Raw genomic sequence first — 13,302 nt, forward strand, 5'->3', positions numbered from 1 at the left:
TTTCTACTCCCGTAAGGATTTACACCCTTGGAAACCCTGTACAGGGTTGCTATGGGTCGGAACCGACTCGACGGCACTTAACAACAACAACAAATGCTGCTGTACAGAAGTCCTGGTTAAGCAGTGGTTAAGTGCTCCATTGCTAATGAAAAGCCATCAGTTTGTACTCACCCAGTGGCTCCAGGGAATCCTGGTGTGGTGCTGTGTGTTAATGAGCTGAACTGCAAAGTTGGTTCGACCTGCAAGGTCAGTGATTCAATCTCACCAGCTGCTCCTTGGAAACCCTACACAGGGTCACTCTGGGTCAGAACCAACTCACAGCACTTAACAACAAATGGCTCCCAGGGAAAAAAGACTTGATGATCTATGCCTGTAGAGTGGTGGTGGTGGTTATGTACCATGAAGTCGGTTCCAACTCATAGACACCGTACAGAGTTTCTGAGGCTGTAAATCTTTATGGGAGCAGAAAGCCTCATCTTTCTCCCGCGGAGCAGCAGGTAGTTTCAAACAGCTGACCTTGAGGTTCACAGCCCGATTTATAACCGCTATGCTACCAGAGCTCCCTCTGTAAAGAGTATTGCCTCGGAAACCCTTTGAGGCAGTTTTACTCTGTCATATTGGGACAATGAGTAGGAATTTACTCAATGGCACACAGCAACAGTGCTGCTATAACAGAAATACAAATGGGTGGTTTTAAAGAACAGAAATTTATTTTTTCACAGTTCAAGAGGCTAGAAGTCCAAATTCAAGGTACTCAAGGTACCAACTCTAGGAGAAGGCCCTCTCTCTGTGGCCCTGGGAGAAACCCAGTGTTCTTCAGTCTCTTAGTAATTTTCATGTGGTGCCTATCTTTCCTTCATTTATGTTTGCTTCTCTGTATCTAATCTGCTCTTTTTATATCTCAAAAATCAATAGGTTTATAACACACCCTGTACTAATATGGGAGTACTGGTGTGGTGCTATAGGGTAAGCACTGGATTGCTAACTGCAATTCAAACCCTCCAGCCACTCCTTAAACCCTATCAGGGTCACTCTGAGTTGGAACCAATTTAAAAGCACTTATCATTGATGGTAAGGGCTGCGAACCTTAAGGTCAGCGGTTCGAAACTACCAGCCGCTCCGCAGGAGAAAGATGAGGCTTTCTACTCCCGTAAAGATTTACAGCCTCAAAAACCCTGTACAGGGTCGCTATGGGTCGGAACCGACTCAACGGCACTTAACAACAACAACATCATTGATGGTGGTAATGGTGGTGGTGGTGATATGCCATGAAGTCTGGCCTAATGACCCTGTCTGGGGTTTCTGAGGTTATAAATCTTTACAGGAGCTGAAGCCTTTTCTTTCTCCCAGGGAACAATTGGTAGTTTCAAACTGCTGACCTTGAGGTTAACAGCCGGACTTGTAACCACTACCCTACCACTAAAGCCCAACTTCACTAAAAAGGTCACTAATATGACCTCTTTAAATATAACAAAGAAAACCTTGTTCCCAAACAAGGTATATAGTTGTTAAGTACGACAGAGTCAGTTTCAAACCATAGCAACTAAGGAGCAGCTGGTGAACTTGAACTGCTGTTTTTGCAGTTCAAACCTACTTTGCAGTCCAGCACATCAACCCACGGTGCCACACCAGGACTCCATCCACAGGTATAGGGGTTAGGATTTACAACACACCAGGAGGAGGAAGGAGGGAGGGATATAATTCAATCCATAACAGTAGTTAATACAAGGGAGCTTCAAGAAGTTTGTGGGAAAATTCTATTTTTCAATTCCATTTTTCCACAAACTTTGAAACTTCCTTGTATGTATTAAATATGTATTATAAGTGACCACTAGGTCGGCAGTTCAAACCCACCAGCTGCTCCTTGGAAACCCTGTACATGGTCGCTGAGTTGGAACTGACTCAATGACACTTAACAATAACAACATATGCACAGTACTTTGCTAGACACTTTTCATTATCCTATTAATTCCTCTCAATTTTATGTGGTAGGTGCATGGACCTGTCATTGTAAAACTGAGTAAATGGAAGCTAAAGTGGACAGGTAACATGCTGAGTCAGCATGCAAACCCAGGTCTGTCTTCTAAAAGCCATGTCAGAATCACTATATTTCACTAGGCTTCCAGACATGGGAAAAGTCTGCCTGTGGCAGTGTTCGTATTTTCAGACAGAACAGAAAAATGGTTTTATAGATGCAAGAGAGTAATTTTCTGTTAGTTTTTCCAATAAAGCTATTTTGACAGCCAAGAATTCTTACCAACAAATAAATATCTATTGCTTAATCTTTTAAGAAACCTGTGTCTAAAGAGATAGGGAGCAGGACTGGGTTCCCTTCAAAAGAGTAGATCTTTTCTCCATCAGATATCTCTCTCATTTTTCTATTGTATTCAGTGACTAAAGCTATGACAGCAAGATTGACAATGTGGGAGAATGTTTAGGAAACAATACCGCAAATGCGATATGACTTGGGAAGTCTAGAGCTTAGAGTGGCAAGTCTTAGATCAATGATTGCTGAGTCCTGGTGTGGTGCTGTGGGATAAAGCACTGAACCACAAGGTCAGTTTGAGCCATAGGGTCAAAGGTTCAAATTCAACAACCACTCCTTGGAAACCCTATACAGGGTCGCAATGAATCGGAAATGACTTAACAGCACACAGCAACAACCTGCCCTCTGGGAATCCCTACTCTCTTATTACATAAAATTTTGTGGAGGATTAGTATTACAAGGATTTTGTCAGGATAAAATTGTACTGAGTGCCTTGTTCTGAAATCAAAGGCGGTATAAGAACTTCCACTTGTCACCCTACAGTTATTCAGTAGTGCCCACCTGAGGGAATAAAGCCTTGCCTACAGCACTCGTTGGTGTCGTTTCAAGGACTTTTGAATTCCCCTTTCTGGAACACAGATAGTGGCTTACTACCCAGGATGTGGTGGCACATGACATCACTATAGGTAAATCAAAAGAGCAAACCCATGCTATCAGAGGAAATTTTTTTTTTTTTAAGTCCATTCCGTTTTCTACTGATAGGTTTTGGTGAAAACTGTAACTAGGTCTTTTGGAGATGAAGTAAACGAAAGTAGAGTGCTTTATACACAGGGACTTATTCCTAGAGTCAGAACAGTCTTGCACATAGTGTACAATATGTTATTTGTAGAAAGAAAGAATGAAAGATGTATAGATTTTAGTTCCCTTGTAATACTTGTATGCCTTTCTTATGTAAGCATAACAACAGATGGTGTACTAGCCAAAAGGTGCTATAATCTCAAAGAATATTTTTAAAACTCTGCTAACTCTTTGACTTGGTTCACCAGGATCAGTCTACCTATCATGCCAACATTACAACTTGTACTCTCTTGCCTTCCTGCTATCTTACATGATATGACCAGAATTTTTAAATTTTATTTTGATGAATATTTATACACCAAACATTTGCCAGCACAACTTCCACACTTACAATTCAACGATTACATTTTTTATGTTATACCACCATTATTATCCTTTTTCAAATGATATAACAAATAATATAACCTCAATGTCCTCAAACAGAAAGTCCCCTTTCTCCCACCCTGTTGTTGTCAGGTGCCATTGAGTCGGTGCTGACTCATAGCAACCCTATGCACAACAGAACGAAACACTGCCCAGTCCTGTACCAACCTTGCAAACATTGCTATGCCTGAGCCCACTGCTGTTGCCACTGTGCCAACCTATCGCTTTGGGGGTCTTCCTCTTTTTCTCCAACCCACTACTTTACCAAAAATGCTATCCTTCAAAAGGAATTGGCCATCCTGGCTTCCAAGGAGCATTTTGGCTGTATTTCATCCAACACAGATTTGTTTGTTCTTTTGGCAGTCCAGGGTACTTTTAATATTCTCCTCTAACACCATAACTTTGGTTTCTCTGTATTTGCTTATTTCATATAAGTGAGATCCTACGTTATTTGTCCTTTTGTGATGGACTTATTCTGATCAGAAAATGTTTTCAGTGTTCATCCATCCTGGGTCATACATCAGAACTTCATTTTTAAAGCCATCAGAATCAACTTAATGGCCATAAGTTTTTGTTTCTTTCTTTAATGAATAATGATGTTGAACATTTTTCCATTTGTTTTTCAGCCATTTGAATATTCTCTTACATCAGTTTTCTCTTTAGGGTTGTTATAATGTGTTGTTTGCTTTTTAATTTTTTCAATAATTGGTAGATGCTTTGTATATATATATGTATATATTGGATATTAAGCCTGTATCTGATATAAAGTTCCTAAACATTTTCTCCCAATCTATAGGTTCTTTTCACTTGGTTGATAGAAATCACTGGCTTTGAATATACCATTTTGAATTGACAGGAAAGTTCAGGAGTAGGACTTCATGCTCCTCTTTCACCCAGACTTCCCAGCTAACATTTGCCACATTTGGTTTCTTGCTCTCTTAATTTATATTCAAGTTGTTGTTGTTAGGTACTATCAAGTCAATACTGACTCATAGCAACCTTATGCACAGCAGAATGAAACACTGCCCAATCCTGGGCCAACTTTACTACTGTTGCCATGTCCAAAGTATGAGAGACGAAGTTTGGCCATCTTGGCCTCCAAGGAGTACTCTGGCTGCACTTCTTCCAAAACAGATCTATTGGTTCTTTTGGCAGCCCATGGCACTTTCAACATTCTCCTCCAACACCATAACTCAAAGGCATCAATTCTACGGTCTTCCTTATTCACTGTCCAGCTTTCGCATGCATATGAGGTTACTGAAAATACCATGGCTTGGGTCAGGCACATTTTAGTCCTCAAGCTGACATCTTTGCTCTTCAACACTTTAAAAAGCTCTTGTGCCGCAAATTTGCCTAGTGCAATACATCATTTGATTTCTTGACTGCTGCTTCCATGAGTGTTGATAGTTGATCCAAGAAAAATGAAGTCCTTGACAACTTCAGTCTTTTCTCCGTTGATAAGAATGTTGTTTATTCAAGAGTAAGTTAAAAAAAAAAAAAGTACTACTACAAGGGTTCCAGTTCATACATGCATAAGTTTATGGCAAATAAAACATGTTTAAACATTTCTCTATTATCTGTGGGGGGTTGCAGACAAGTTCTCTCAGTAAATATAAAGCATTTGTCTTAGTCCCGTTAGGGTGCCTTCAAACAACAGGTCTAATCCAAACAGCGGCTCTTTTCCCCCTTACATCCTTTGAGAGTAAGTTGTAGATACACTAAAGGCTTATGTGTGTTTCTCTGTGAGTTGGGTGCTGCCCCCACTTAGCTTTTCCTTATTTAGGGTTTGTTCTTTCCTTGCTATTTCACAATAATTGCTGGAAATATCTGTGGTCATGTACACTTCACTGCTCAGAAAGAAAAGTATGATGCACTGATCATCCTTACTTGAGGGAAATGAAACTTCTACATCAGGGAGGCAAACTTTGAGTTACTTTTAGGATAAATGGGGACGTTGTGGTTGTTGTTACGTGCCACGGAGTTGGTTTTGACTTAGACTGACCTTGTGTAGAGTTTCTGAGACCATAAGTGTTTTACAGAAGCAGAAAGCCTTATCTTTCTCCCACAGAGCAGCTGGTAGACTTGAACTGCTGACCTTGTGGTTCTCAGTCCACTGCTTATCCTATGGAGTCACTGCACTCTTGTATATTGAAGTATTACTAAATATTAAAAAAACTAACCCCAACCAAATGGCCCTATCATGCAGAAAGAGCCAAGACCTTCACATGGCTCCTGTCTCCCTGCCTTATCAGCAACTGGGAGAGCAGGACATGGGTGAAAATACCATTAAGTTAATTCCGACTCAAAGTGACCCTACAGGACAAAAAAGAATCCCATAAGGTTCCCAAGGCTGTGATCTTTATGGAAACCGACTGCCACATCTTTTGCCTGCAGAATGGCTTACGTGTTGGAACTGCCGGCCTTCATTTACCAAGCATGTACTTTAACCACTACACCACACAGGTTCCTAAGAACATGGATAGGAAGGAGAAATGGGGATAGATGTCCAGAATCTTTGCCCATCTTCCTCTGCCACAGTCAGACCTTGAAGTACAAGCATTTTTTGTTGTTGTTAATTTAATCAGCATTTGTAAGGAATTCTGGTGTGGCGCTATAAGATAAGCACTGTACTTTTAATTGCAAGATTGACAGTTCAAACCTACTAGCCACTCCTCGGAAACCCTATACAGTCTTGACTTGAGTTGAAATCGACTTGATGGCACTTAGCAAATAACACAGGCTTCATAGTAAATATGTGTGACTTTGTACTTCAACTCACGTGTTCCTCTGCTCTATACTATAGAGAATTCTGAGTTTTGAAGTCTGTAGTTGGTAGCCAGGGTGGGCACCCATGTCCTGCTCTTCCAATTACTGATAAGGCAGGGAGCCAGGAGCTATGTGGAGAGCTTGGCTCTTTCTGCATGGTAGGGCCATTTGGTTGGGGGTAGTTGTGAAGTTTTTGTCATGGAAAGCTGATACTAGAATATGTAGTTGGTAGCTAAGTAATTGGCTCTCTCTCCACAGTAGGACATGAAAGCTAAAACATATTGGTGATAAAAATAAACTATTAAATATCTTGTTTAATGTCCCTTAGCACATTCCCATCACACAAAGTTATGGCCTGACCTTTGTGATTTCTCAATTACGAGGAATCTGGTTTGCAGTCTGAGCTGTTAAATCAGTTAGATTTGCCTCTTGTTTTTTTCCTGATGTTCATTAACTGTGTATTTGACTCTTTCCCTATCTGTTTAAACAGGTGGCATGCCAGGATGCCTTGGAAACAGCAGCTCGAGCTGAGGGTCTTTCCCTGGATGTCTCCATGCATTCTCAGCTGAAAATCCTGGAGGAGGAACATCCCAAGCGAAAGTACCATCATGGCTTAAGTGCTCTGAAGCCCATCCGGACCACTTCCAAGTAAGACACTCATCTGTGAAGCAGCAAAAGCATTTTGGAAACTTCAGGGTTGAGATGAGGCTACCCTGGAGACCTGTTTTTAGTCAGGGACTCTCTTTTCTAAGCAGTTATCACAAATACTGGCCAGCCTCAGAGTTGAGAGTTTTGTAATTTGGGTTTTCTCTCCTTAGACACCAGCACCCAGTGGACAATGCTGGGCTCTTTTCCTGTATGACTTTCTCTTGGCTTTCTCCTCTGGCCCGCGTGGCCCACAAGAAGGGGGAGCTCTTAATGGAGGATGTGTGGTCTTTGTCCAAGTACGAGTCTTCTGATGTGAACTCCCGAAGGTAGGCGTCTCTGATCCACCCTCCTCTCCCACATATTGGGTTCGTAGGGCCTGAGCTAGGAGTGTGGGTCCAGCAGTGTGAAGTCCACAGTTCGGTGTCCTTTTAAGATCTGAACTATCTATCCTGTGGAGGGAGGGACACCTGGGGATGACTTTCTCTTTGCTCTTCTGCTTTATCTCCTATTTCAGCTTTAATCCTGTTTTAACCACGGGCTTTCTCTCTCTCTCTCAGCCCCGCTTCTCTTCCTGAGTCTGCAGGGAGATTATGTTGCTGCCTGTGACAGAATACATTTTTGTGGTAGCTGATTATCATGATTAAAATCTAGTTTACAACTTTACATTTTGCTGCAGGATCCTTCAGAAAGGGTTTGGGGACCCTTGAGAAAGGATGTTCTTATCCACAAACAAATTTTATTGAGGGACAGTTTTTCTGGGTGGAAGAAGACCTTTGTTCTTATCCTTTTCCCAGTCCTTAGAGGCTCCCTATACAGAGTTATCCAAGAAGGGAATTTATTTGCCCCCCCCTACCCCCCTGGCCTGTGGAGGTGGAGACTATGTGTACATAGTTTTAGAGGAGAGACTCGTGTGAGCAGTTTCAAAACTTGGAGACAAAAAGCAGTGGCAGGAGGGAAGCTAGGGTGTGCCTTTCCACCTGTGGAGATGTGTAACAGAGGACATGTGCCCTTGTTAAGACTAGAGAGACTGTGGCAAGAAGAGCTGAATGAAGTTGGGCCAGACGCTGCTTCCCTCCGAAGGGTTGTGTGGATCTTCTGTCGCACCAGGCTCATCCTCTCCATCGTGTGCCTGATGATCACGCAGCTGGCTGGCTTCAGTGGACCAGTAAGTTCTAACCATCCTTCCTGACAGTCTCCAGGGGTCCGGCCATGGCCAGCTCTAACACTCTTGTTCTGTTGCAGGGGTTTTGTGCTCATCTCTGGGCTTAGTTAGACACCTCCAGGTCTGTTGAGAGGGAACAGTTGACTTTGGAGTGATTGGTGACTTGTCAGCAGTTGCAAGGAGAAGGGGGAAGTCTTGCCAGTAGAGAAATGGAACTAGCTGGCTTTTGTGGGACGGGAGTGAAACTGAACTGATTCTGGTTCTGAACAGAATTGTGCTTCTTTGTTGTGTGTTGACATGAAATGACAGTCTTGGTTTGAGTCAGTCGTGTCTCGGCAGTGCTGTGAGTACCCAAGAGCAGCGTCATGTGGCACAAGTTGGCAGCTGGCAGTGGTGATGCACCGAGTGACCGGCATGGTACACAGAGGCAGAGTGACCACATGTTGTTTGATGAACCCTGAAGAAGCTACAGGGTTGTTGAGGTTTTTAGAGGTCTGACCTGGTGTCCATTAAGTTTGGGTTTATAGTGTAAACTGTGTGGCGAGTGTTGGGGTGGCAGTGTGATTTTTCTTCCTAGTGTGTACCAAAGTAGAGTAGGTATGAGAGCTTTTGCTGTTCACACTGTTTTCTGGGCACCTGTTTCTTACACCTGCTGTGCTGCCTTACACTTAAGACTTGGATTGAACCTATTCTCTACATATTTGCCTTGAGGCATTGGAGCAGTGGCGCTGTTCCCACTGTACATTTTTCGTGTGTGGGTAAAGCTGGAGGTTCATGGGTTTGGTAAGTATAGACTTCAGTACCTCAGATGCATGGTAACTAGGTAAAACTAATTTGCAGGGTTTTATTTTTGTTGGGTTTTTTTTTTTTTTTTTCTTAATGTCTGATGCTTTTTCAAAGTTTTGATCTTGATCTTTTTTTTTTTTTCTAAAGCAGACAACACTACTTTTCTGATATTGTGTTTCTGTATTAATTGACTAACTAACATACTTTTATGTAACATTAAAGCAAGAGGAACCATGTAACTGAATGTTATGTTATATTATTGTCCACAATGGCAAACGTTTTCTTAGGACCAGCTTCCACCAAGAAGAGCTTCTGTCATTGTTTCACTACAGGGCTGGTGGCTGCTCTGATCTTTCCTAGAATTCTCTCAGCTGGGTAGCAAGGTATCCAGCTTTCTTGATAATGGTGATAATGGGCTTTCTTGATTCCATTTGGTCAGTGCAAGAAATTCATTGGCTCCCTCCTTTAAAAAAAAAAAAAAAAAAAAAAAATCCATGAATTGTAGAAATTTTGATTTTTCACTTGGATAAGAAAAAAAAAATTATCTATGCATGTTCAGCTTAGTGGCTTTCCAGTCACTTCCTTGAGCATCTGCATATTCATTCCTGAATCACTCTTTTAAGGCACAGCACACTGGAATACTAATCTCTAGTAAACTCTTCCAGATACCAGGGCAAGCAGAGAACCTTCCTTTAATAGGAAAATAGCAGCATGCTCTTGCTTCCTTCCGCCCTCTTAGGGAAGAGTTCTTTCATGAGAACCCATCCTAGAACAAATTTGAAAGCAATGAACCTGTCCACAGTCACTTTTTGTTGATAAAAGACTTAAAAGTATAACCAATGCAAACTGTTTTTTGGAGCTCTGATTCAAAAAAAAAATTTTTTTTTTTCCAATTAGAAATTGAAGAACCAGGCTGGTTTTGAGCTAGTAAGTGCTGGCAGTGAGAGTACTTTCTGCTTGTGGATTTAAATCCTTTTGCTGGACAGCCATTTATATTTGTGTTCATTTTCTAATCTGGCATTGACTCTCAAACTGGCTTAGTCTGTTGTTACAGAAATGTATGTAAGGACAGGCTGCCCCCATAGATGGGCTCCTCAAACATGGCTTCACTTTTCTTATTCCCCACTCAGACCTCATTGACAGTTGGTAGCCAGACCCCAAACAAATGAAACACAGTTAAATTGTTGTTTTGTTTTGTTTTGCTTTGTTGTAAACTGCTGGTCAGCTGAAGCCTGACATTTAAGCATCAAAGTGATCCAAGGTTTCTCTGATGCCAGAGGACCAGTGCTCTGTGCAGGGCACCCAGAGGTCACGGTAATGTTCTTGGAGCACCTGATCTCTAAGTTGAGCAGCCAAATTGCTAAACTTCTGGAGAGATGCTTTGGAGCCTCCTTGGACTAAGACAGTTTTAAAGAACCAGGCCTGACCTCTGATTTGTGTATAAAGAATTAGCATCCACCTATAGATCTGCAAGAGAAGGCTGCCTCCTGCAGTGTTCTCTCTTGGTGAATGCTAACTTTCCCAGAGGGCCTTATGGGGAAAGGACAGTGAAAAGCCCTTTAGGAGAGGTAAGTTTCCCACCCTTCCAACCTCTCTCCAGCTGCAGCTTGCTTGGTGCTGTCAGGATCTGGATTTGGGGGGAGTCTCTGTAGTGGAACCAGTGACAGAGGCTGTTCTTTAGAATTTTCAGGATGGCTGTATTCTGCGGTCAGAATGAGAGAGTCAAGCTGGGCAGAATCTCTCGCCAAGAGTTCAGGTAAGGTAACGTTTATTCACTGGGAATGCTTTCCACAGCCAAACAGCAATGCTGACAATCTCAAGTTTTCTCCCAGTTTGTTTAAATTTAAGTAGTTAAACTTGTAACTTTTTAAAACTAAGTTTTGGTTGGATTTTTCATGCAAATCTTTTTTTTTTCTTTTGTTTTCTTTTTAGCCATCCAAAATGGTTTGAAATGTGATTGTTGCTGTTTTTTTTTAACGCTTTGTATTGGAAATTCTTAACCTGCTGTTTCCTCTTTTTCCCCACCTCTGAAAGTTTTACATAGTGTAAACATTCATTATGTCTTTTACCTTCCCTTGCTCCTCCCCTCCGGGAGGTGTTGATGCTATTACAACCCCCACCCCTGAAAAACAAAACAAAACAAAACAAAAAAACAAAGATACTATAAAGGTATGGGAAGGAAGGAACCCAAACCAACAACCTGCTGTCTTTTCACGCCTTCCTTTGGAGACTGGTCGATCAGTGCCGTGGTGTGTGAGAAAATGCTTTACTGCACAGCCATCTTACTGAGTTGCTTCACGGGAGGAAAAGGGGGCTTTGGCCCTGTCATTCAGTGACTCAGTTCCACATTTTGGATTGCATACTGGAAAAGAAGCCAATCTTCTTGGTAGTAAACCAACAACCCAGCTGTATACAGTTGTGACCCAAACAATGGATATAAATCTTAAAAATCTGAGGGAGGGGTGAGGTGAAACACAATAGTCCTTTGAATTGGAAATCTATTCGATCAGGTTATTTACTGGGACTTGCCATAAATTTGATTGGTGGGGATCTCCTAGGATCTAGTGGACATCTGGTACTAATTTACTCTCAGGAAAAAGGAGAAATACAAAGTAACCCAGAGAGAACCTGGGTTCTGGAATGCAGCGTTAGCTACCTCAGGACACTTGCGTCTGGCCTCCAGTATTGTCTGTCCTTCAGCACTGGCTTACCACTGCAGTAACCTTTGCTGTGAGGAACCGGGGTAGATGGGATATATGGGGTTTCTCGTTAAATTCATTTTTTTTCTTCCTTCAGGGTGGGGGATCAATTTGGCTTTCTTTTGTTGTGGTTTGTTTTGTTTTATTTTTGGTAAAATCCATTTTAGCTGCAAGAACTTGCAAAGACTCTGAAAGATGCCACCAGTTATTCTTTGGGGCCTAGATTTTGTATTCTTTCCAGAGCAGAGGTGATTCCTCACAGCCTAGCGAACCACTAGCACCAACAATTTTAAACAGAGTACCTCCTTGGGGGAGTTTCCCTTTTTTTTTTTTTTTTTTTAATTCTCTTTCTTTAGCAGCAAGGTCTTTATTCCTAGAGAATCTACTCCGCAGAATCATTGCGACTCCAGGAGCCCTAACCAATTAAGTGCTCTCAGCTTGATGTACTTATTACTCCGGACTCTGGAAACAGATGTTGGTTCTATTCTGTATTTCCACTGTGTGTAGTTACAACAACAGTTGGAGGCCAGATGACCTGTTAGATGGCTAGCCCTGTATAACTCGACTCTGTATGTTCCCATTGTATGTTATGCAATGCTCCTCTTGTTGTACAGTGTTTGTGAGATGCTCTTTGAAGATGGTACTTTTATTTATTTATTTTTTGATTTTTTTCAATAAAAGTACATTACTTCCCACTTCCTGGTATTTAATACTGTTGCTGAATGTGCCTTGTGTGAGTGTGTGCTCCGGCGTTGCAGGACCTCAGAGCTGGAGGTGGCAATCGGTGGTTCTTGGGGGCTGGCTGCTTCCCTCTCTGCAGGTGGTGTTAGACATAAGCTACCTGAGGTAACATGTTTTTGTTTTTGGGAGGGAGTGGGGAGTGGGGAGGGTCTATGGGGAGGGTATCTGGACTTTGGATAGTCGGCTTTGTTTGCTCTCTTCTGTGCCATTAAACTGCCGATGTTTATTTTCAGGAATGTTTTGCACTTCTCACTCTTCCCCAGTACAACTGTAGGTACACTGTTCCTTTTTATCAAATAAGCACGTTTGAAATGATCCCAAAAAGGTCTTAATTTCACTTAAAAGAACTGTATCAATGTGTGCAAATACTGAAATAAGGTCAAATAGAGACTTTTGATGGCCAAGTGTTTAGAACTAATCTCAGCTCATGAACAGGTTTATGTTACGTTAGAAAGAGTCACGGTTTTGATGGAGTCCTTAAGGAACAGAGTTTCACATTAGACTTCTCTCCTGCAAGATGCCCTAAGTCAGCCACTGCAGGCAGGTTGTCACTACTATTTGGTCTTCCAAGGAGGCTTTTCTTTGCTTGTGTATTGAATATCACTGTAGCGTGGAGTAGCCTACTCTTTCTAACTTAACACAAAACTGTGGCGTTGTGTGTGGGTGCTGTGGAGATGTTGACAGTGGTGTATGTTTCTCCCTGTAGGCCTTCATGGTGAAACACCTCTTGGAGTATACCCAGGCAACAGAGTCTAACCTGCAGTACAGCTTGCTGTTAGTCCTGGGCCTCCTTCTGACAGAAATTGTGCGGTCTTGGTCACTTGCAATGACATGGGCGTTGAATTATCGAACTGGTGTCCGTTTGCGGGGGGCCATCCTAACCATGGCGTTTAAGAAGATCCTTAAGCTAAAGAACATTAAAGAGAAATCCCTGGGTGAGGTGAGTAAGGATGTGTGCTTCCGGGCAGATGACAAGTTGCCAGCTTGAGCTTTTTCTTTCCTTTGGGGCCCTG

The 13,302-nt window shown here is 42.1% G+C and overlaps 1 protein-coding gene across 3 annotated transcripts in view; it reads left to right on the forward strand.

Moving 5' to 3' along the window:
- ABCC5 (ATP-binding cassette, sub-family C (CFTR/MRP), member 5) overlaps positions 1 to 13,302 on the forward strand; it is a 124,045-nt gene that overhangs the window by 40,897 nt on the left and 69,846 nt on the right. For 2 of the 3 annotated variants that reach the window (XM_006869803.1, XM_006869804.1), the window contains 4 exons: positions 6,744 to 6,901; positions 7,072 to 7,227; positions 7,919 to 8,066; positions 12,996 to 13,229. In XM_006869803.1, the coding sequence (XP_006869865.1) occupies positions 6,744 to 6,901; positions 7,072 to 7,227; positions 7,919 to 8,066; positions 12,996 to 13,229 (696 nt within the window). Of the gene's footprint in view, positions 1 to 6,743; positions 6,902 to 7,071; positions 7,228 to 7,918; positions 8,067 to 10,530; positions 10,567 to 12,995; positions 13,230 to 13,302 lie in introns of those variants that run through there. The other variant, XM_006869805.1, reaches the window with a different exon arrangement.

Source organism: Chrysochloris asiatica, unplaced genomic scaffold (genome assembly GCF_000296735.1).
Source record: "Chrysochloris asiatica unplaced genomic scaffold, ChrAsi1.0 scaffold00135, whole genome shotgun sequence".
NCBI lineage: Eukaryota > Metazoa > Chordata > Mammalia > Afrosoricida > Chrysochloridae > Chrysochloris > Chrysochloris asiatica.